Source organism: Buceros rhinoceros, unplaced genomic scaffold (genome assembly GCF_000710305.1).
Source record: "Buceros rhinoceros silvestris isolate BGI_N320 unplaced genomic scaffold, ASM71030v1 scaffold4704, whole genome shotgun sequence".
Taxonomy (NCBI): domain Eukaryota; kingdom Metazoa; phylum Chordata; class Aves; order Bucerotiformes; family Bucerotidae; genus Buceros; species Buceros rhinoceros.
Window position 1 is genome coordinate 46,047 of NW_010408689.1, and position 24,791 is coordinate 70,837.

General features: G+C 41.6%; 1 protein-coding gene across 1 annotated transcript in view; it reads right to left on the reverse strand.

Annotated features, from left to right (window-relative positions):
- The window catches only part of KIAA1211 (KIAA1211 ortholog), a 40,710-nt gene extending 23,322 nt beyond the window's left edge, over positions 1 to 17,388 (reverse strand). The window contains exons 1-2 of the mRNA XM_010134943.1: positions 17,166 to 17,388; positions 1,897 to 2,032 (exon numbers count right to left, since the gene is read on the reverse strand). Of these exons, the coding sequence (XP_010133245.1) occupies positions 1,897 to 2,016 (120 nt within the window). The 5' untranslated portion in view covers positions 2,017 to 2,032; positions 17,166 to 17,388. The remainder of the gene's footprint in view (positions 1 to 1,896; positions 2,033 to 17,165) is intronic.
- Positions 17,389 to 24,791: the final 7,403 nt, after the last annotated feature.

Here is a 24,791-nt window from a genome sequence, read left to right on the forward strand (position 1 = left end):
GCAGGAATGAGTGTCCAAACAAGGACTTCCAAACAAGGTCAGACCTGGGACTTAACTCTAAGGTCACACTAAAAATGTGCAATGGAATTATGTCATGATCTTGTCCTAAAACTCAGGGAATAGTTGCAGAAATCGTGGCCAGGGAAATGGGGACAGTTATGTGCTGAGCAGCAGGTTTTGCACATAAGAGGTGGCCTCTGGCCTTGATATAAGGGGACTTTCCATGCAGTTATGAAAATAACCATGGACATTTAGATGAATATATAACTTCTGTGTAAACATGTAAGGAGTTAAAAAGTGTCACTTACAATCTATTATGCATTTTCTAACTGAATGAGTTGCTCTGGATGTCACTGCATCAGTAGAGTGGGAAAAACTGAATCAAGGATGTTGTTATAGGCTGGGTTGCAGCTATATTAATATGATAAAAATGAACTACTGTCCTTCGATTTTAAATAACAAGACAAGGACACTTTGACATGAAGCAGCTGAAACAACACCCCCCCTTAAAATACACGCAAGTAACAACACCAAGAAAAGGATTATGCAAAATTGACACAAACAAGAGTGTATCACTGGCTATTTCTTTAGTCACTTTCAAGAGTGACTATTTTTTTGCTGTAATTTTCTTGAGTTATCATTTGCTTAGTGAAGATGGTTGTTAGCGACTGCACTAGCTGTACTCTTTATCACGTCTGTGAGTTTAGTGAAGGCAATAATTCCCACTGGGAATTTTAAGGTGAGTTTGAAAATGGGAGAAGCCACTCCCACAAAGTGAAATGTTACTCAGAGAAAAACTAGTGCACTGAAGCCAAGACAACAAACCCAACAGATAGGGAGGGCAGAGCCCCCTGCAGAGGTCAGCAGGCTTTGTATCCAAAGGACACTCAGGCATTCTGCAAGACAGGTCCAACTATCTCGTGTATTTGCCCAGAGTCATCAGTTGTTTAAAACATAATGGTTTCTAGCCTTGAAAGTAGCACGTATTGAACCTACCCAACCCAGAGAAATTTCAGCTGAAAAACGAGCACAGAGGAATTGGAGCTTTCCTGGTGCGGTTCCTACTTCAAAGTTCATCCAGTCAGCACAGCCAACGCTGTTCTGGTGCTCTGTGTGTTGACAGCACCAGGCACAAAGAAGAAAAATTTCATCCTGAAGGTCAGATCTGTCTACCACACACTGATCTCTCACTCAACAGAAAAGAGACGAACCATGGGTAGACTTTGCAGGTGAAAGAAATAAATAGTGTTTTACTCATCAGCTACAGGATAACAGCACTTGCACAGCATTAAAAATTGATCAGCATTTTAAAGGGACCTGTCAGCATCGTGAGCAATAAACTGAAACGTGCTTCTGAAGGACAGCTCTTCCAAGGTCTAGAAAGGCATAGAGCTGGGAATCTTACAGATGTACAAGGAGTAAAGCAAAAAATTAGATGACTTAATGGAACAGAGTTCTGGACGAGAAAGGAAAGCAGGTCGTGTAAAGCTCTTTAGAAGCAATACCCAGATGTGGTGTTTAGTAGTTACTTATGTGCTGTTTGCTTTGGAGGGGTAAGTATATCCACCTTTCATGAGAACCATTGAAAAGACAGGGAGAAAAAGGAGAAGGAAAAAAGGTAATACATATAGAAGGATAATTAAGTCAGCTTTGCAAGGAAGACTGACTCTGCATGCCATTCCCAGACGCCACTACCCCCCTCATTTTTTCACTCAGTACCACATCTGTAGGTCTCAGGCATAGAGATCAGGACATGCCAAAACCATGAGCCAGACAACTTAAATGGCTGAAAGGCTGCCCCAAGGCTACTGAACAAAGCAACCCACCTTTACCCATGTTTAAACACATTCTGGAAACCATTTTCCACCACATTTTAAATATTTTTCCACCTCTTACCTGAAGAGTTTTGACTTTTCCTAGAACGTTCTCCTGTGACATTGCTTGGATGGCCTGTTCACTCTCTGTTCTCCCATCAGGTATAAAAATACTGTCATGGGAAAAAGCTCGACTGCCCATAGAATAATGGGAGAGCCTGGAAAAAAGCAGTTAAAAAGTAAATAAGCACCGCAGTTGATTTATGAGGGTGACCCTTCATGTCATAGCTTCCATGCTGTATAGATTCTTCCCTCCCTCTTGCCTTCCACACAAAAGCTTTGAACATTCTCAGAAGAGAGGTATCCAAGCATGTTCTGTTATCAGAAGTTGAACGGAGGTACATGACTCCTTCACACAGTTTTTCTCCTTGGAAGGACATAGAGTGGCATGTTTTTAAGAGACATGTTCAGAAATTGAATCAATTTTCCTAGGAAGTCTCAGATGTTACTTTTAGGATACAGAGTAGCTGCTGCTGCTGCCTACATTACCAGACTGCACATTTAAGACAGCCTGCATTCATGCTTAGTCCCAGTGCTTGGGACCTGCTGTCATTCTCGGTCAGACAGCCGGTCTCAAGCCAAGGCAGCTCTATAACACCAGAAGAGGTGATACACTCTAGAAACCTACTTCTGAGGAGCTACTACCTCCTTTAGCTGATTACCTAGCTGGTCCTATCACCACGACTATGATCAGCCTGACCAATAAAATGTTATCATCAACCCTCTAAACTGTTAAGAAGTTTATTACACAAACCTGTGTGGGTTTGATTGGTGACAAAGAGCAAGAGATGCCCATGTGTTACTGTTAAACTAGATACTGATGCCAAGGAGGAGACTGCATCATGGATAACCTAGTTATATGGCTGTGCTCTAAATCTACGGGCAAAGGTATTAAACAAAGAGTGGTTTAATTTACTGGAAAAATTAAAGGCTCATTAAGAAAACAGAATTAAAAAAAAAGTTTGTGGGTTTCTATTTCAGGGCTTCAGAGGATATTCTGGGGGAAAAATGCTTGAGTTTGAAAGTCAGGTTTTGTCTCTCGAATATTTCATGGTGAGTGGAAAGCCAGTAAAATACAAACATATTGAAAGCCACAGCAGAGGAAAACTGAACAACTGAGAGATCTTAAATCTTTCCTTTTAATAACATATTGTCAACTCTATGGAACCCATTTATAGCTTCAGCAAACAATCTGGAGGGAAAAAAATACATACTTTTTATACCAATCTGACCAACACAACCTTCAACATGTGATAACAACATTATAAACAAACACTTCAGCAAAACCAAGGAAGATGATACTTCCAGCAAGATAGGTAAGTAAAACAACAAGAAAAATTAAAGCTTCACATATTTAAGAAAATCCATATATTATTTGTATGAATAATTGTTTATAAAGTGTTCAGGATATTTCTGTTCATACTTTGCAAAAAAAAAAAATACTAGGAAGGTATTTATTGGATTTGCATCTCATTTTTTCCTGGAGTAAGAACATGATATTTTTAAGTAAAAGCAATAATCTTTTCTTACAAAGGAAGAATGTTATATAGGGTTACATTAACCTTTCATAACTGATTAAATGATAGGCTATTCTTGACTTTTATAACAAAATTTCTTACAGGTAACCTGAAAATAATAGGGAAAAAGGCCCACCACAGCCTCTCCCTCTCTCTATATAAAATGCATCTGCACTCACAAAATCATCAGTTTAAGCTTGGGGGAGAACACACGCAGGTCTCCATTTCATTTCATCCTCCATTCAATCGCAGACTAACTGAAAAACTATTTTTTTCCTCCAGAATTAATATTTGAACAACATGCTTCATTTGAAACAGACCAGCACACAATCAAGCAAAGAGCTGTTCAGTATTTCACAGCATTTTTAGCCATCGAAGAGGAGGAACATTTAACTGATGCTACATTCTATTTTAGTTTTTTTTTTTTAAATAAAAACCACAACTTGATTGCCTTTGGCTGCTAAATATAATATATGTTATTTTAGAAACCTTTTATCAGAAATGCCATAAAAGCATATTTTTAAACCTTCTTCTATAAAGGTTTCTATACTGAATCATCACGACTCAGCCAGAGAGCTGTGGTAAATTGCGTGGCATTGGAATGTATCTACCTTCCTTGGCTGTCCAGGAGGGCAAACATATTTGAAAGCTTTTGTCTGTCTTTGTTTTCTCATTAACTTGCTACCAAAACAAATATATTCCAAATTGCGAGAATACAGGAAACATTCACTAGAAACCCCGCAGTGAATTAACCCAAGACTCCTCTCTGTTGTATCCCCTCAAAATGCTTTGCAGATAGACTAGATATTCCAGAACTGACTGAACAATTGTGCTAGCCACCTGTCCAATAACTGGTTAAAATATTTCAAGAATTTTGCCTAAATGTCTATGTAGGCTAAAGCACACTGGAAAAAACATATTGTAGTAACACAGTTTCCCTTAAAGGTGAGTTTCAATAGCATTTAAGGCTGCTTGAACTTTCTGAAAGGTCTCTTATTTTACTCACTGGGAGCTTACAATCCTTTCAAATCCTCCCAGCTGTGAGTATGACTGACTGTATCATAAAGGTTCTTTTTGCACCTCTTTTTTCGCTCTCCACATGTTCTACTTTTGGAAAGACTGAATTTCTTTTAAGTCATAATACAGTATGAATAACCGAGCTTCCTTCAGTGCTACCACCCTTCCCTTCTCTGAAGTTTTTCTCAGAAGCCTTTATACAATAATATCCTCACAATCCACATCTACAGACTGCGCTTCAGAAAGCCCATCCTCAATTAAAAGGTATGTCGACATCAGGAATAGCTTCCGATAGATTCGTGGTATGTCAGCGACCTGGGCTACAGTCACAGCCGTGGTGGAATGTATTACAGTCTCAAACTGCTGTATCACTTCCAAGTGCTTTGGGAAAACAGTGGCATCAGTTTATGAGTGCTTCTGCTGATAATACTGACAATGACACTTCAGAGGCTGTTTGTGCTGAAAATAATTGAATCATCATCCGCCTCACCTCCAGAAGCCTGACAAAATCAAATGAATTATGGATATGCTATACCAAAATACAAAGCACTTTTAGCAAACCCTTGAAGATGTTCTCTCTGAAGATGTGTTGCAACCCAAGTATCATGTTCCAGTCTCAGTTCCAATACATGTATTTTCGAAACAAATTTTCTCATACTCAAAGCAAAGTTAAATTCCATTCATTCTCAGAGTTTTCTTTGCCACACCCGTGTCTCCAGATTAATGAAGATAGATTGGAATACTCAGTTTCGCAGCAAAACTGGAAATATACATTTCACCTTCTTTTATTAGGATGAAATTCTTAAGAACTACTACATTTTTGAGAATGTAGGTATAGGGGTTCCGTGATACTCATGGGCTTTGGCATAAAAAGAGTGCACCAAGCGTCTGGAATGCACATGCATTCCAAGAGTCTTTATCTTGAAGGTACCCCAAGAGCATAAAAGTACAGCAGAGCCAATTATCTCACAGGGATTTTACAAATAATGAAGCCAGTAGTGTCAAACAGATGGGAAATAGAGCAAGATGTGGAGCACAAGGACCACACCGCATCTTGACCATGGACATGACATGGACTTCTAGCCCAGGTTTAACTGTATTAGCTGTAAAAAGAGTTACCTGAAATACATCTTGCCACTAACTAGGTTTTTTTCTGCATAAAATAAATATGTTTCTCAGACTCTTTGCTTAAATCAGTACTGATAAATTAATTCCCCAGGAAAGGTAGAACACCTTCCATTGTATTTCAGACTTCTGGAAGAATCCCAGAAAACCACAGGTAAAACAGGTTACACAGATATTGGAAGTATCATAGCTCTAACATACACATGTATGAATTTGGCTTGTAAAAACTTCTATGCAGTAACCCCTCTTTTCATCACTCGCTCTTGCTGAGGTGTCTATGTGTGCTAAGAAACCAGGAAATGTGAGACAAAGCCCTCACAGCACAATGGGACTGTCCTAAGCCTGCAAGGAGAGTCTTACTCCTTTCCCATGACAACCAGCAACCTGAGATAGACTGTTCTTTGGACCCCATCAGCCATCTACTTCTATGCATTGTTATCTGTTTAGAGTGCAATTTTCCATCAGCTCTAGATAATCCAAGTCAGAACTGGGTGAGGTATGACCCTTATCAACCTTTTCCCCTTATCCTCCTCCGCGCATGTTCCCATCACCTCTGTTGTGCCCGCTTAGTGTTTATGGTTCACAGAAAACATTACGCGGAGCTGTTCTGACTGAATAACAAAACAGCAACAAAAAAAAAAAAAAAAAGAAACCCACAACAAAAAATACCCCCCAAAACCCCAAACCAACAAAACTCAAACAACTCAAAAACTCACACAACTTCCTGGTTTGGCAGACCAAACACTGACACAAGCTTCCATATATCTGCATATCCAGAGAGCTGCTGGAAAGACTTGGACAACTGCACTCTAGACCTCAATCAACACACACAGCCGTGGGACTGCACCCTTAAGTGCATCAGAGTATGTGCAGGGGTAACACTGCACAGAACACAAGGCTAAGTTTACCTCAGTACTGGTGGCTCTCAAGCTATTTCTCCTCTCAGAAACAAATGTGGGGTCCTTAAGGGAAGGGGAAGTTTTGCCATCAGGGAACACTGAGGTCTCAGCTGTGCATAATCCCGTATCGGTGCATTGCTGTAGCACAGAACGCTCACACCACCAATCGGCTCTCCAGTGTGTCATAAATGTTCCTCCCACTCCAATATTAAAGAGTTAGAAATAGCAACTGGAAAATAAAGGGAAAGAATGAGTCGTTCTGTTCTTTCATGTCTATAGAGACTGACTCAAAAAAACCCCCAGTCTCATGACTTTCACTCTTTGAGATTTCCATTAGAAACCGAATCTGTAATCATTAGAGATCAGAGTCAGCTTTTTAACATAAAGCCGTTTCTAACACTAAAATATTCACAAAGTATGCAAAGCAAGAATAAATTTGTTTTAGCCAGGTATTGACCCTTAGTATAATCCCTTCAAAGACATCTGAGAGTCACCTCCCAGAAAAGTGCCCCAGGGAGATGACAAGTGCAATGATAGGTTGCCTTTACTTAATGTTTTGATTTAAAAAGGAAATCTGTTTACAGCTCTTTGCATCTCTCATGAATGTCCCCAGGGCAGCTGCAGATGAAAAACATAAATTGCATTAGTCATTCCAGAGATGCATTAATACTGCAATAGAGCAAAATGGATTGTAATTCCGAGCTGTATTTTAGTGTCCTCTTTCATCTGCTATGCTGGAACGTAAGTCTTAGTTCTAACTCATGCCTGGATGGGGAATATTGTCCACGCTGCAACATAGCTCTGAGTTAGAGTTGTGCTCAGACAGCACATGGTCCTTACAAGTGGAACAGGCAAAAAGGAGATTTTTTTAGCAGGGTAGTCCAAGGACTTTTTCATAAAGTAAAGTTGGGGATAATTTCTGTGCTCAATCTAAAGATGTATCCGTATCACACTGAGGAACTGCTGAGCCACTAACTCCGGGGGGACTGCACAGCTCTGTTGTTATGACCCACCAGAGTCCTGCTGATGCCAAAGACCTGTTTTGCAGCCCTGTTCTATTCCAAGACATCATGCAACATCATCTTATACACTTTGGTGTCATCAAGGGGATCTGTAACCTCTAAACTTACCATAAATTTGGTTTTGTTTTTTACAGCAGAGATCAAGCCTAACTTTAAGTCACTGATGCATCTTTAATACAAGCTAACAATCTAACTGAAATCAGGATAATTAAGGGCATAATTAGTAATCATAGGAAGTACTGAGGCCCTGAGTACATTAGTAAGCTTTAATGGCCCTGACCAGCCTCATCTGGGACTTCCATCCACACACATGGATCCAGGAGATACAGTTGAGGCTTTGGTCCCTGTCCGAGCTAGGCTGGGGGAGTGCTGGTCTCCAGCACAGCCACAACTTCGCCTGGCCATGAAGCACCTTGATCCAGACCTTAATTTGCTTAACAGTTTCCTGGCTTGCCCTTGGCCCTGACTTCTCAACTGTGGGTCTGCAGTGAAATCTGCAATGGATCTGATCATGACTTACAGACTTCCCGACTCAGTCTTGAACCTCTCTTATCATCCAGATACTGCCATATCTGTTCTCCTGGTTGGACCTGGCCACCATCCCAGCGTCTGCCCTGCTTGCCTTGCTTAGATGCTGTGGGCTGGGCCCTAGAAACAAAGCCCTTACCCTGCTGTGGGATCCTCCAGGGCACCAGGGAGGCTCAACTTCCCTGAGAGTGCAGCCCTGCCCTTGCTGTTGTCTTTCAAGAAGGTAATGAGACAGTTCTTGACACATGATTTTTATGTAATTATTCACCAAATCATCTAATTTCAGGAAGTCTCAGTATGCAAAGAAAGGCTTCACTCTGGTTTCCAGTAATTCTGCAAGTGAATCCCTAATGCAGCTTGAGGATTGTGGACAATTCACCAGTTAGCATTGATATATGCAGACTAGTGAAAGGAACAGAGTCTAAATGGTCCAACTTTCACACCTGAAGTGGAAATCCATTGCATGTGACACTATTCTAGCAGCTTTTGCTTACACAAAATTTGCTCTAAAATATGGTAACATGTACAGAAAAGGAAGTGAAAAGTCTAAATTAGCCTGGACAGGAATATACAGTGCTATATAGTGATTGCATTTAGCTCATAAGGAAGGAAGAGGAAATAAGAGGGTACATTATACACAGGTGACATCTCTGCTTGGTTTAGGAGTAGAGCCCTAGACCTCACCAGCTGCTGAAAAGACAGTTGCAATTAAGAACCTGGAAGGAAATAAAGCCTACGATGATTAGGAGGGGGAATGCAATGACAGCATCTGAAAGGGACTGGACTAGTGGACAGTGAGGCAGCCCAGCCGTTCAGGGAGACTAAAGCAAGACAGCATATGTGATGGAAGAATTGAAGATCAGAGTAAAAAAGGTTCTGGGATTACTGAGGTGAAAGTGAAGCTAGTCATGATCAGAGCTGAGGATAAAAGACAAATTAAAAAGAAGACACAGATTGGGACCTGGAATAAAATGTTGAGGACTGTTGCAGAGTCAAAGTCCTCTGAAGAGTTCTCAGGATCATATACGAACTATGGCACACAATGAGGCACCTTTGCACACAAGTAACAGCTGAAAAAAAAAAATTGCAAGCTCATGGCATTTAGTGCAAATTTCATTTAAGTGATAAAATTGCAAGCACATACTGAAAATTCTTAGCTCACATACCTGAGAAGAAGGCTTCCGGAGCACGAAGACTTAAGCAAGTTGGTAACAGGAGGGAGGAAGGCAAGAGCTGAGGTGTTCTACTGGGTTTGCATGGCAGGATTTTGGTATCAGTGAGGCTATAGGGGTGGCTTCTGAACCCTGTGGAAGGGACACACGCTGGAGTAGCTTGTGAAGAACTGCAGCCCATGAGAAGACCCCATGTTGGAGAAGTCTGTGAAGGACTGTCTCCCATGGAAAGGACACCACACTGGAGCAGGGGAAAAGCATGAGGAGTCCTTCTCCTGAGGAGGAAGGAGCAGCAGTGTGACAAACTGACTGCAACCCCCACATTCCCTGCACCCCTGTGCCACTGAGGGGGAGGAGGAAGAGAAATTGCGAATGAAGCTGAGCCCGGGAGGAAGGAAAGGGTGTGGGGGAAGGTGTTTTTAAGATTTAGTTTTCTCATTATCCTACTCTGATCTGATTGATAATAAATTAAACTGATTTCTCCAAGTCACATCTGTTTTGGCCTTGAAAGTAATTGGTGGGTGATCTCTCCCTGTCCTTCACTCGATCCATGAGCCTTTCATTGTACTTTTCTCTGCCCTGTCCAGTTGAGGAGGAGAATGATGGAGTGGCTTCGGTGGGCACCTGACATCCAGTCAGGGTCAACCCACCACCAGGGTAAGATCAACAAAACCGCTGAGCATGGTATTAGTCATACGCCTTATGTTCTGTCAAGACACCTGGGACCATCTCTACAAGGCTTTCCCCGCTCCTGCGCCTGGACTACATGCCACTCAGTACACATCAGTAACGGCCACTCCTAAGGTGGTTGTGGCTCCTGTTCCTGTGCTGCTCAGCTCAGGTTTTCAGAAAAGGTAAAACAACTCTAATTTCCTCAAAACCTGTAATGAATCCTATAAAAAGATCCATGCAGATGAACAACTGGAGAGAGTAAAGCTGCTCTTTGTCACAGCCTTTTCTGACCTGGAACACCCACTTATTCTCACAATGCACTTTGCAACCCAGAAATGAGAAATCTGTTCTACATGGATCCATGTGAGCTGACACAAGTGAGGAAAATCCAAGCACGCTTTCTTTCTAAAAGCTTTACAATGTCCATATATTGCTTTGCTCTGCTTGGACTTGAAGAGACACATACTGAAAGTGCTGCTAAGATAAAGTCTCCAGGAGAAGGTGGACACCAAGCGCCACTGCCCCAAAGCACTCCCGCTGGAGTCAGGAAGGCACGCAAAATGAGGCACTTATGAAAGAAATTAGGACACTGACAAAAGCTAAGCGCAGAAATCAGGCTAAGCAAAATAAAATAAAAATTGCCCAGTGTATGAAAATTGGATGTGATAGAGAGAAGATGTCTTGTGAGCTCTTTGAAGCTGCAAGCAGGTAGACAGATCGATCACTTTTTCACTTTTGGTCTAGATTGCTTCATACAGAACTGCCCAGTGCTCCATCCCATTAGTGGCTGAAATTGTCCAAGAAGGAATCAGGACATTCCTCTGGACCCAAACCAAAAAAGCTTACGATTCTCTATGTCAGACTGTTTTCAGACCTTCAAATCATATTGTACTTATACGTTCATAAATCCCTATCAGCTAATAAACAAATACATCAGATAGTCTCCTTAATCTTCCTATATTAACAAAACAGATTGTTGCAAGTTATCACTTACAGGTTGTTGGGTTTCCCTCCTCCCCACTCTCAAATTTAGAAGCTGAACAGCTAAACTGTTGATGAATCATTTTCATGAGATCAAATGCTCTTATAGTCATGCATAAAAAAAACAATACACAGACATTAAAAGTTTATACATCAGGTTTCCAAGTTTGAGATGGAGGTAAAAGGGAGACTTTATTTTACGAAGACTTGAAAATATCAGGAGATGCTTTTGGAAATTTTGGGACAGACTGTATGCCAACAACTACTTTGATATGTCTGCTTTATAAGACTCCATCTAAATGAGATCCTGAAAACAGACTGTACCTTGGGATCAAACCTTTAGTGAATCTTTGTGTCCTGATTGTCATCTGCACCAATCTGATGTTTACCGGTAGTACAGGACAATGTTAAGAAAAGACAACATAACATCCATCCTACTCTTTTCACTATCCCCCCAAAGTCACACGGGAGACACTCATTACATGGAGCACGTTATCCATTGAAATGATGCGGAAATCTGACCTCCAAGGTGAGCCTACCGTCAGAGCAGGGGCTGGGATTGCTCAAGAGGCAATGTGAAGTCCCCAAAGAAAGAGACTGGGTAGTTTCTCACAACTGGTTGGTTTTTTGGTTTGGTTTTTTGGGGTTTGTTTTTTTGTTTTTTTTTTTTTGTCCTACTTAATCAATCACCACATACTTTTTCAAGGTACACATTAGGTAATTACCTGAGCAATAATGAGAGATGAGAAAACTAGTTTATTTTTCAGGCCAGTCTCTATGACAATGAGAGCAAATGCCACCAATCAACAGTTAGTAACCAAGGCCACTTTTGACGCAGATGAGTTGTTCTCATCCACATGAAATGCAAAATGAAAATTAAATATTCAGAAACTAAAATGGAGATACAAGAGATGAGTAATAGTGAATAAAATGTATCACCTCCTAGGGCTGACTTATATAATATGCTGTTATTGCAGGAGTAGAAAACCACAAATACCTGCAGAAATTCCCAAGATGAGCATGCTGTTTAAAAAAATCAAATGAAAAATTATGTTTTCTGAGGTGAATGCTCAGCTCGGAACAATCACAGAAAGAGTGGCTGAGCACTGAACAAGCCTCCCCTATCTCTAACTTCTGTTAAAACAACCACAGGAATACAGGTCCCAGTCTGCACCCTCCAGAAGCACCTGCATTTTATCTGGCGTATGTATTCTCTCAAAGCTGTGGTGTTCCTGCTGTCCATGTATGCACAAACCCAATACAAACTGCAGTTTATAAACACAGTAAGTCAGTTCACACAGGCTAAAAGCAGATGTAATGTCAAAAGTACATCTAGTGCTGCTTTTTCCCCCCCTCTATTTTCCCCCCCTTTTTTGTATGAAGATGAAAGTTAAAAAGGAACTGAAACAATATGGCTTTCTTGGCATTAATTGTTCCCATCATTCCCTCCTTGCTAAGAGAGGACCAGCTCTTTGCTTAGTCCCCCACCTATCAGTAAAGAATTCATAAAATTACTCCCCTAATCTTTTACATCCCTCTGCAATTCATCATTTGTTTTGTTTCCACTTTCTGCAGGCTTCTTTCTCTAATTTTAATCCATTAAAGAGATCGTGATTTAGCCATGTTGATAGCTGTGCTTCCTATCCTTTCTCTGCCTCAAAATGTGTGCTTGTGCCCTTTGTGGCCATTCAGGCACAGAAATAAAAATTAATGTAAAATTAAAATTGATATTTTACAGGTCAAATACCTCTTAAGATAAACAACAGCCGCTGTCTGGATTTAACACAACTCAGCTGACTGACCGAATCTTGATCACATTATTTCCCCTCTAAAAACACTTTGAGGAAGGCCACTAGCAGCCAAGTTATCTACCAAAAAATACGCTGTGCAGGTGTCCCATCCCATAGAAGCCCCGACCATTCATCACTTGACATTCTTTCCGCCACTGCCATTGACCTTTCTTAAGCGGAGAGGAGCCACATTTGCACTATAAAAGCTGACGACTGGTATGAAACCACTGTCCCCTTTCCACCTTCAGACTGTCGATAGCATTTGGACTTGGGTGTAAACAACCATTGAACCAGCCCAACCTGCCCAGACTCTGACAAAAATTAACTTTAGCAAATTACTAAATGAAGGCCTCTTAAGATGACAATGAAATGCATTTCCCTCCCCCCCTCCCCCCTGTTTCTAGTCCTCCTTCTGCTCTTTTTAAACAGAAAGACTCATTCTTGGCACTGGCAGACAGACTGCCTGGAGAAGTTCAGATGTCAGTTCTTACCAGGAGACAGCCTCTCACACAGCTTGCAGCTCCATACAAATGCCTGACCTGACTTTGTCACTGCATCCTGGTTTCCCACCTAGAGGTCTCCCCACTTGGGAACTTCCCATCACAAGCAATAAATCTCGTGATGCAGCTTGGGAACACATCGTGCTCTTTGCCCCAGCTTTGGTCCATAAACACTTTATGGCTTTTTTTTTGCTTATCTATACAGCCTAGTGATGAGAACTGTGCAAAATACTTGCCTTAAACTCACGTGAAGCCTGTCTTTGAGTGCAGGCACGGGACGAGTATTACAAGAAGTACTGAAAGATTTTTCTCCAGCTCTGCAATATGCCCAGCTTACATTTCTAGAATTGAAGGTTCATGGTAAGATGTCAGGACAGTTGTCAAGGAAAGATAATTTTAAAGCTGTGCTGTAAACTTGTCAGAAACCAAACTTCATATTTGCAAGGGAATGCTTTTGCCTTCTACCGTCATGAAGTGAGACACAGTGCAATTATACGACCTGTCTGAATTATCCGATCAAAGGCAACAAGGGTGCAGCTTGAACAGCAAATATGAACTTTGAAAATGCCTCATTTTGCAAGCAAAGAACTAACACGTTTGGAAATGTTACTCTGCTTATGCATGTGGTTCCCACCAGCAGAAAAGAAGCTGAATTCGTTAGCTAAGTAGTAACTGCTGTACAGTTTAGCACAGCTCTACTAGGCAAAGAACTGGGTGATTCATGGTCCAGTCCCAACAGCAACTTGCTCATGAGGGTTCAGCAAATACTGGGCAGAGTTGTTTACGAGACAGAAATCTCTCCCTTTTCTTCTTCACAGGCAGTCTTCCTCAGCACATAGAGAGAACTAAGATCTTTAGATGATTGCCTCGTAATTAGGATGACTTTATGTAGGTGACCTGAAAACGGTTTTACAGGGATTACTCAGAACTTGATGGTGATTTTACAAATAAAGGGGTCCCATTTAACTGACAGGCACATTCGAGAGAGTGAAGTTTGCTGAGAGACTTTTCCCTGAAAGATCACTGTTGTCACACTTCAGTCTTAAAGACCTGACAGGTCTAATTCCAGGTCTTTGAAATTTCTCATTCAGCCCTAGTAAAGGCACTCTACTGTTCCCTCTATAAGAAAAATTTAATTCCCTCCTATCTCTGCACATCAGCCCAGAATGACAAACTTTTCGAAGGGCACGGCAGAGGTACCTTTCCAGGTACGCATTCTCACAATGCTTCCTTAGTGTCTACTGGGACTAGTAAGGCAAATATAAAATTTTATAAAGTGCCAGATCACAGCCTCAGAACGTAAGCTTCTGGAGACTTCAGTGTAGCTCTACAAACACAATTTAACTCGTCTCGTAATAAAGCACTTCTATCTCCTAGCTCATACAGTTAGTATGGACAGAAAGTTAACGAGTACAGTTTTAACTCTGTAAACTCAAGAAGGGCAACATAAAAGTGTGAAAAAGAATCCCAGTCTTTCACAAGGCAGGGCAAGACAAATTGCAGTAGGAAACCTCCCACCTGGGAACTGCAAAACAACAGGGACGAATAAATAGGTTGAAGTGTGCGTACACAAGGATACCACGCAAGTTATTTGCATTTGATGAGTTCAGGAAGTATCTGTAAGAAAGTATGGACAGGCAGATCTCACAGACTGCTTCCAACTTAGCTAGTCCATCCACACCACATGCAGATTATCTAAATTGCTCCTGGTATGTCTGCATCACCCGGTCAGCCCAGTCTCCATTAGAGATTCAGGCATTAGCTCTGAGCAGGCCTGTAAGCTAATACAGCACGTAGTGAAATACTAGCTTAGGTCTTGGAAGCAATACAATTGCTTATTTAGCCTATGTACATTTATTTGCTTGTCTCTACCTTCCTGCATCAGTTTTCTCCCTTAATATCTTTTCAAAATAACAACCTCCTCTCACCAAAACAAGAAGTCCACATGAAACCTCTGCAGGTAACAAATTAATGTAATTTACAGGTTGATGAAGAAATATAGCTCTAATTAAGAGAGTAGGAGCAACTTTTGTTTCGAAAATGGAACTTCTATTAAGCCTTTATAAATATTCGGTCACTGTACATTCTTAAAGGGTGTGAAGAAAATAGTTATATAGAACTACCCAGGATTTTGGTCATATAAATACACAAGTTACTTATGTTTTCTCTGGTCCATTTCTATATGAAACCTGGAAGGTATGGCAATCTCTTTACTGTTAGACATCTTGTAAAACAACTGCTAAACAACTAAGTACGCTATTTTACTTAGATAGATAGCCTATTGCTGCATTCAATTAATAAATATTTGAAATTATACTAAAAGGCAAAAAAATATAATGGATGGAAGCTATGCTGCAGATGACAGAAAGGGATGGCTGAACTAAGCTCCCCAAAGCAATCTAATGCACTGCTTGCTGTAAGATGAGTGATGCGGCAAACACTACCTGCAAACTGAAAACTATTATCAAATCCCGCCCTCATTTGCACCATGAAGCCTGACAGGGAAAACAGAGTTTTGACCAAGTATTTCTAGCAGGCTAAAACAGAAGAACACCCCATGAACCACAGGCACAGAAAGAAACATTCCACTTGAGAAGAGACATGGGACCCTTCACACCTGCTAACCCTCTGTGATTTAAATTGTGCAGTCTGATTTATTCCACCAGAGGCTTCCATTTAATGCCTTTATTAATTAGAAGAACTAATACATTTAAAAATGCAAGCATTTAATGGTCTGACAAGGGTCTGCCACACCTTCACTTCACTGCTGAGGAACAGGACAAGTTCCCACATCGCTGTTCCAGAGTGCAGCACTGTATTTTCAGTTATGCTGAATGGGAAATGCCTGGCAGTGAGATGATCCCCTTTGTTTTGCTCTTGTGGAAAAAGATACTGTAACTTCCTGCAGTTGCTCAGCACCACACACACAGGTAATGCAACACAACAGCGATCAGTCACAACTCACAGTGTGGCTATGCTCAAAAGTCGGGACAGGCAAAAGAGGTGTACAAGATTGCACTACAGAAACCAAAGGGAAAACCTAGAACTTACAGAATTTCACAGAATGCAACAAAAAAAACCCCCAGAAGCTTGAAAAAAAAATTTAAATATTACATTTTCACAGCTATGATTTTGCACCATTGAAAATACTGTGCAAGGGGTTACTTCTGATTGATACTCATTTCTTGAACTGATGAATTCAGTGGGGTTTTTTTACCCTTTAAGATTTTTTGTTACTTTCAAACACTCACGTTACCCAATGCAAAGAGTTCTCTTTTGTCCAAAGAAGTAATCTTTGACCAGCAGTCAACTAACATCTCTGAGACATTCAGTTCAAAAAATGAACTCAGTATTACTGACCCAGTTAGTTTGTGCATCTGGTCTTCGTTTTCAGCTGTTGTTGGGGTGGAGTTTTATTGTTTGCTTTGATTTTTTGCTTGAGGTTTTTTTTCCTGTTCTGTTACTCATCAGAGATTGCTGACTAGTTAACTCTGTACAGTTTCTTCCTCCCACCACTTCTACAGAAAATTCTCATGCTGTCCTTCTCTCGTCACTGGAATATGATCTGATTTCCAGGTGCCTCTCTCCTCTGTCTTCCTTATTCTACTTTACACTCAAAATGGATCAGAATAAAAGCAGCCCATTTGTTGACCCCAGTTACAATGCAAAAACTGTGTGGGATAGACCAAAAGAGGATTCGTCTGTCCTGACCCAGAGATACTGCCTTGCACAGAAAAGTACGCGATAAAGTATCTGTAGCAGCAGTTCAAGTTTCCCCTCTTCCAGTTTTCAAAACACAGATGCCATTAATACCTCTGCTCAGGTGTTTGTCATGGAGTTCTGCTAAATCACAGAGCTGGATTCAAATTAATTTCTGCTTCATCCCGGGATTTCTTTTTTGCAGACCAGCACATGTACCCAGTAAGTAATGTATGCAAGAAGTGAGACCTTGGGGTCTACAGCAGCGGGTGTCATGTTTAGAGGAGGAACAGAAATGCACACACTTTGTAAAAAGCAGCATACTACTTGCTACCACTCAGCAGAGGCAGCAGACCCGTGTGCACTTACCTCAGACCACCGTTTGGCTCTTCATCGGAGGAAAAGGTGCCGTTGCAGATGTTGCCGAAGGAGTGGCTGGGCTTCAGTTTGGCTTCCTCACACTCTGTTGCAGGTTCTCTTTTCTTCCTCTTGCTGAAGAGCTTTTTGAAAGGCTGGAATTTGCCTGCTTTTTTCTTGTCTGTGGATTACAAGACAAACAGGCGCAGGGCTGAGGGACGCAGCTCGCGAGCACGCACCACGGCAGCAGGTTCAAAGGAAGAATGAGGTCAAAGAGCAAGTCACCAGCCCGAAGCAGCTTGGCGCTTGCAATGTAAATGCCAGGCTGCAACTTGCTGCTGACGTATCACGTTGACAAAGCAAAGGTAAGAGCATTAAAACATCTGCTCTTGGGTTTAAGGATCTGCTTAGAGGTGTCAGTGCACCAGGACATTTGGATGAAGGGAAAGGATAATTTTGCAGAGCCAGAATATAACACTGAAGCTCGTTTTTAGGCTTTACACCACACTTTTGACCTTTTCACCAAAAAATAAGCACTGCTTTGATCACCCCACACTGGCAGGTGCAGGATCCTCTGCCTTGAATCAAAAGCAATTGAAAATAACCAGCAGAATTTTCTTTATGTAGTCCCATAACTAGACCAGTTGATTTACAAATGAACAAAGAGTACAGGATAAAGTTCTGTTGGTTTGCTGGTGGCTGGTGGGTTACTTCAATAACCATCCAGCTTTATATCAGCAGAGCCAATGCATTTTTTCTGACCTTTTTCCCTGAAGTATCTGAGGACAGGATTTTACCATGCATTTCTTCCTTGAGACGCCTTTTAAAAGCTTTTAAAATAAAGCTCCACCAAAAAAAAGCACAGCAAAAAGACAACAGACATGAAGACAGGAACAAGAAATAAAAAAGTTAACCACGAAAAAACAGTAACTAAATTTTTTTCCACCAAAGACTGAAGAAAATAAAGGCAGCTTCAAACTACTTCCCCTGCATCCATTAAAAAGAATAACCAAGAGCTTCTTGTTAACCGTTGCCAGTAAAGGGTTAATTTCTCAGGGTTGGGATGCACCAAAGAATTTCTAAAACATCATAACTGTCTAGGAGCTTAATTTCTTTTCTGTCTCTGTTTTATTTTACATTGAATCTACTTAAAACAAGCTATTAAAAAACCCCAAACCAACAATATTTAGCCTCCTACCACATTCCAGTTTGAGAAGCATCGTGTTGTACTGGTGACAAATACTTTCATAAGCTATTTAAATCCCTATACGTGCTTTTCTCCCAGGCTGCATGCAGGCGCACTCCGGCAGCACGCGCTACTCTTCCTACGAGCTGTTGCTCAGCAGAAAGCAGTGTTTGGTTGCAAAGCACATAGAGGCCCCCACAGGAACATCTGACCAGAAAACATAAAAAAAAAAAAAAAAAATCTTCTGTAGTGCAATAATACTCTTCAACACCACATGAGCCTTTACATTCCATGCTGCTATATCTGTGCATGGCAAAGCCACATCTGGGTAACCTCCCTTTGCAGTTGCTGGAGACATAACTACAGGGTACTTAGAGCAAGAAACTGCGCCCAAGCACACTGCAATCTGACTACTTCCAGTGACGAGTGGTTTCCAAACTAGCATGGTGCCAGTGAGCCTGAGCTGAACCTGGGGAGGGATCAAACTTATGCAAAGAGCACACAAGAGCTGCACATTGTCAATCTACCTGTACCTGATTATGGATGAAGTAGGAAACCTAGGTTGAAATTATAAAGTCAAAGATGCGACAGATTGTAAATCTGCATTTGCTTTACAGAACCCCAAGAAGTTTACACAGGTATCATTCTTCTCATTGCGCAGTCAAGGTATGTGCATTTGTGCAACTTCATTCAGACAACAAGGCATCCCAGTAGCAGCACAAAGATAAAAAATTGAATTATGAACCTCAAATCCAGTCTGAGCATTAGAATTTTTTGGTCCAGAATTACTGATCCACAATAAGCAGATGAGAAAAACAACCACCACTGAAGCAGCAGTTTTACCACCATAGAAGAAAAAGGGGTACAGAATTTTATTCTCCCTGTCCCCTAGCTCTGCTTTCCATAAGCTGACCAACTCACATCTCCAGCCACACCAATTGCTTGCTGCACAATTGTGACTGTAGAGAAATATATTCTTATACAAACCCCCTAACAGACAGGCAGGCAGTCATGCGGAGAAAGAGAGAAACTGGCACTCTAGGCCACAGCTGCCCCAACCCTGCACACACTTCAGAGAATGCTTGCAAAAACTCACAAATCAAATGGTAGAGCACAGATGAAAGAGAGAGAGGAAAAAAAAGATCACTAACAGACCCAAGACTGGGTGAAAGAGCTGTCTTCCCCACAGTTCCCACCTCGCCTACTTCCTCAGCCTTCTTTGACAGGGAAGGCTGTGTGATGTCATTTCTGCTGGTTAATGTAATTTACTGCATAAATGGAGTCAACTACAGTGGTTTTAAAAAAGGTTCTCAATGTGTCATTCATTCACATTACCCTTGTCTCCTCCTCTTTCGGAGGTGTTCAGATATAACTGCGAATTACCTCACCAACTCTAAATCTACGGTACTGATTCACCAACTGTGAATTTAGGTGTTGAACAAATAAGATGGGTCAACACAGCTTTAATTTTATCAAAATGGGTGAAACCCAACATGGTTATCTCCAGCCAACATCTGCTTTTCTCCACGTGATTTAACACATTTCCCCACTCAGTACTCCATCATCACCATTGTCACAGTACTAAGCGAATTCTTTAAATTAGGCTTTGTGATTCATTGCAAAACCAACGAACGCCCTTCCCTGCACAGGCTGCTCTCACTACACACCTTCCCGCACAGCACAGAGGTAAGGAGCAGCCAGCTCTTCCAGGTTTCTAAGGAGGCAATGCTGGCCCACTAAGGCAAAGTCTATTTATGTAAATTTTTCACAAGATCTTATAGAGGAAGATATGGGATGGTATCACCTACAGAGTAAAATGCTTCCTATAAAACAAGTACAAAAAAGAATCCAAACATTGGCAATGCAACAGACAACACCCTGCACAAAAGCCTTTCAAGTCTCTAATGCTAGAGCTCAAACTCGACTCATTCCTCCCGTCTATCTGCTGAAAGTAAAAAATGGGATAGGAAAGGCTGAAGGTTGGGACATCCAATGCGGTTGATTTGCATCAAGGATGATTGCTGAGATAGCCAGGAAACAAGTCTGCTTACACGGGCTGTTTGCTTCTCCCCTTCATCACTCAAATGGGAATCCTACAGATCCAGCCCCAGGAGAACACAGGAAATCAGCAATTAAATCTTCTCCCCCCCCCGCCTGTTTAACAAGCCTCTCTTGTTCAAATCACTGTAAACAGTTAACAGTAAATCAGTTTTGAATCACAGAAAAACACGAGGTGTGAAGGCGACAGATAAACAAGGTTGGATACGCTCACTAGAATAACACAGCACATATGGTAAATGCTCCCTTCTCGGCTTACTCCAGAAGAGCAGATTCGAATAATCTTTAACCTGTCATATAATTCATCAGCTGCATAAATACATGCAGTGCCTAACACTGAGCCAGTTAAAGTGGTGAGCACTGGCATCATGAAGGTCCCTCCACTTCCTGCGACAGAGGGGAGAATGACAGAAGCAGATACTCCTCTGGCACTCTCACACTCCAGGGTGCTCTCAAAGACAGGTGAAGGCCAGTGCAATGGGCTTTACTGGCGGTAAATCAGGCACAGACTTCGGACTCCAGCTGGCAAAGTCTTGGCAATGCACCAGCTGACAAATAAGAGAGCTTGTAAACTGCTCAAATGTCACTCAAATCCATCAGGACTCCTAGGCGGTGATGCTTTTCAAAAACTGTGCAGAGCCCTCAACACAAGTACAGGTCAAATAAAGATTTAACCACCACTCTTAGAAAGGGAAGAGATTAAATTGAGCAGAAAGAGAGCAAGTTGATTTTCCTAAAAATCAGGCACCATGCAGGGGTGAGGCTACTCCACTGGATGGGACACAGAAGACGTCAGTGCCACTGGAAACATCCAAAAAAATTTTTTTGAAGCAAAGGAACCTTCAGATATGAAACAGAAAGTTTCACATAATCATAGAAGAGACACCTAAATATATAACAAGGTGTTGGTCCCTTGCAGCTTTTTTTTCTTGCTGCAATGCTGGGAGCACTGACAGTAGCGTGGTTGAGAACCTGCAGGAAGAGATCTGAGCTGACCAAGCAAATGCATCAGCTGGTGAGTACAAAGATGATCGTTGAGGGGAAAAACAAATAAAACCAAGATTTATTGTGATGTTTTAAAGTTGAAGTTATTGTGGCCAAGATTTTTCCAAACCTCAGTTTTGCAATGGGATTTGCAAAGATTTCACAGATTTTGTTCATTATGCGAAACGCAGCAACTGTCTGTAATACCCATCTGTAGTATGAGATATTGCATAGGAGCTGTCTCCAAAACAACGTGTTCCTTGTTAGCAAATTTAATGGCTATAAAATATGGTGTCATACACTATATTAATGAAGATATGAATTATTAAATTGAACAGGAATTTCTATAAAGAATTCAGAGAATGGAAATCCATATGCATGCAGCATTAAAAACTGCATGGCAAAGAGAGAATGGGGGGTTACTGGGCTGCAGCCAGAATACAGCAATCGAGGTGAAAAAGAGAACTAAAAAATACTGTTAAGACGCTAAGTTGACTGACATCTCTAATCACATCTCTACAGCAGAAGAAGGCTGTTACGATGTACATTCCCAGTATCACTACTAAAAGCTCCTAACTTGGTTTTAAGGTAGTGCTATGCTTATTCATGCTCTTTTTAAAATAACTCGGAATAGCCACTGTGATAGCCACCTCCCCGCTGAGCCCTGGGTTTGCTGTGCATCTGCACAAACTTCTTTGCTTTTCAGGTCCCCACCAAAAAAGCCACCTTGTCTCCCCCCTACCCAGTCTGTTCTCACAGGGCACAGAGCATCCCCATGGAAACCGGGATCGACAGATTTCCCACCCACTCCACATCTTAGTACATCCACTTCTGTAAGTCCCCAGAGCTGCTCATTATTGCTGATACATTTGCATTCAGAGACAGGAGCAGTGTTCCCCAGAGAGGTGTCTCCAACTGCTCCAGGAAATTGAAACAAATTGTTTGGGAGCAAGGAGGAGGAGGGCAGACTCCGCTCTGCTTAACCATATTTCCATGTCTCAAAATAGGTGTGAGCTTCTGCACCTATTGTAGTTTGTCAGATTTCACAGGGGAAGCAGGCTTCTGGACATTTGCTGCTTCTATGACCTGTGCTCAGTCCACTGCCCTCTCTTCCACAGTAGTTAAAAAGAGAGCTGGAGTTGATAGATGGACACAGTCCAGATATTCAAAGCTGACACAATCACCAAAGAGCCCGAGGAAACATTCAAGATAACACAAAGAGAATAAAGATCGACATAAAAAAAAGACTGACTCTCAGATTCAATAATGTAAGTTCCCAGCAATGAGTTCAACTGTGTGAGCCATTTAGTGATAGCACATAACACTTGTAAAGCAGACAGTAGCAATAGTCCCATGCCGACAGAGATAAGATGAGATAATATGGCCAGAGAAGAAATCAATACCTGAGAAACATTAAATGAAAACAAGGTTGAAAGGGATCAAAGACAACAAACTGGTGCAGCCACAGTAGTCTCATGAAACACCTAGGCAAAGCAAAGGAAAAACAGCATGCCAATGCTTGCCACTTTTTCCAAGAGTATCAAATGATCCTTTAAGAGATACTATTTCTTGCAAACCTTGTCCCACAGAGAAGACGGGGTATTCTTGGATTACCCGATATAAACTAGTAATACTGCCCAAAGCATCCATAACACGGCAAGAACCAATCTTACTTTCCAGAAATGTCTAGTTCCCGTTGCCACCTGCAGAAGCAAAAACATTTCCATAAACAACAGCCCATTTCGTGATCTTTCTTCCTCCCAAAGACTGTACCTTCCAAAGAAACCACATGTACCTGAGATAGTCAGCTGTTAGGAAACACGTATGAATCAGCAGAATAGAGTCTATAAATGTTCAAACACCACATAATATACTTTGTCATCCAAAACAAGGAAAAGAGCTAGTCCAACACTTCTCTTGACACAAGGAAGTAACAGGGAAAGTAAAACCTTATTTTACTCATTTCAAGGCAGAAGGTCTTAATCTCTGCTGCATGAGGACTGGCACAGTGGTCTTTAGCAACAAAGAAGGGATATTAATGAAGAGAAGAAGTAAAGAGCAGTTTTAACGTGTTTAGATGGCATTTAATCAGGAGCAGTGAATGTTGCTGCTACCCACTTCTTCAGTCTCATTTACTCTGGCAAAACTCTCACCCTTCCCTTCTTGCACGAGCTCCTGTTTTCCTCTCTTTCCCATCTATAAGTAAAGCCAGTCTCTGTATTTCTGTGCCTGTTATTTTTATTAAGTAACACAATGACTGGTCCTAGAGGTCAGAAAGCTTCATGTTCCTCACCCACCCCTTCATTTCAACACTGATGTCCTGCCTCCCCAATCCATCTCGCTGCCAGACTTGGGCAGCGCCTTTGGAAGAGGGAAGACACTGTTCTCTGAAAAACAGCCAAACCTAGAGCCGTCAGATCACACTGGGAACGAGTGAGATAGGCTGAGGACAGCGGGGACTCCCAGTAGGGAAGACAGTATGTGAAAGTCAGTACAAACTTCAGCAGCAAACCTTACTGCAGCTGGGGACTTTCCTTCTTTCACGGCTTCCAGGGGGAAGCCCCAAGTACAGGTTACACGGTGAGCAGCCAGGGGAGTTTAAAACAACTGGGGATAGCATCTTGAGCACAGTGGCAGCAGCTAGAGGAGTTCACATATATAAGGACATTTGCAAAAGGGTTAAGTAAATGTCATAGGTGTTACTGAGGTGCTGAGCTGCACTGCAGAACACACGGGCTAAGATAAAACTTGCTATGCTTATAGCTCTGGGCTGTGATGCATGCAAGACTTTTAGAAAGAAAGAGACCTCAATAGCTTCTGATTTACCAACACAACATTCATCCATTATGTAACAGAAGGGAGAAAGTTTTACTTTACTAGGGGAAGATTTATTACGTTATTGACGATGGAAGATCCTTTTGGTATGCTGGGTTTTACCTGAGGTTTCTGGATCTGCATTAAACACCTGAGGTCAACACAGTAAAGAGATGTTGGTTATTTCCTTCTCTGAGAAAAAAAAAATTGTAAAGCATTCACTCAGCAGATGCATTTCTTACATGAGATAATTCCTACTTGAAAGGATTTAAAACCCAAACTCCCGCCCAAGCTGCAGGTGGAAGAATAAACCTCCCAAAAGCAAGGTGACTTGGAAGCTGCAGAGCAGTCCAACATCCAAGGAATACAACCTGAAATGGCCAAACACCTCCCTGCTGCCCCTCCTCAGCTGCTGGTGGTCATTTGTACCTCCTCAAGGCTGGCACAAGCTGCTGACAGACGAGAATCCTACACTCAAATCACTATTACTAAGATCACTCTTTCAGGGGATTGTGTTACATGAACTGCTTTTTCTGCCCCTCTAGCCCCTAAAACAAGTCCTGTATTGCACCAGTCACTTTTGGATCATACTACTA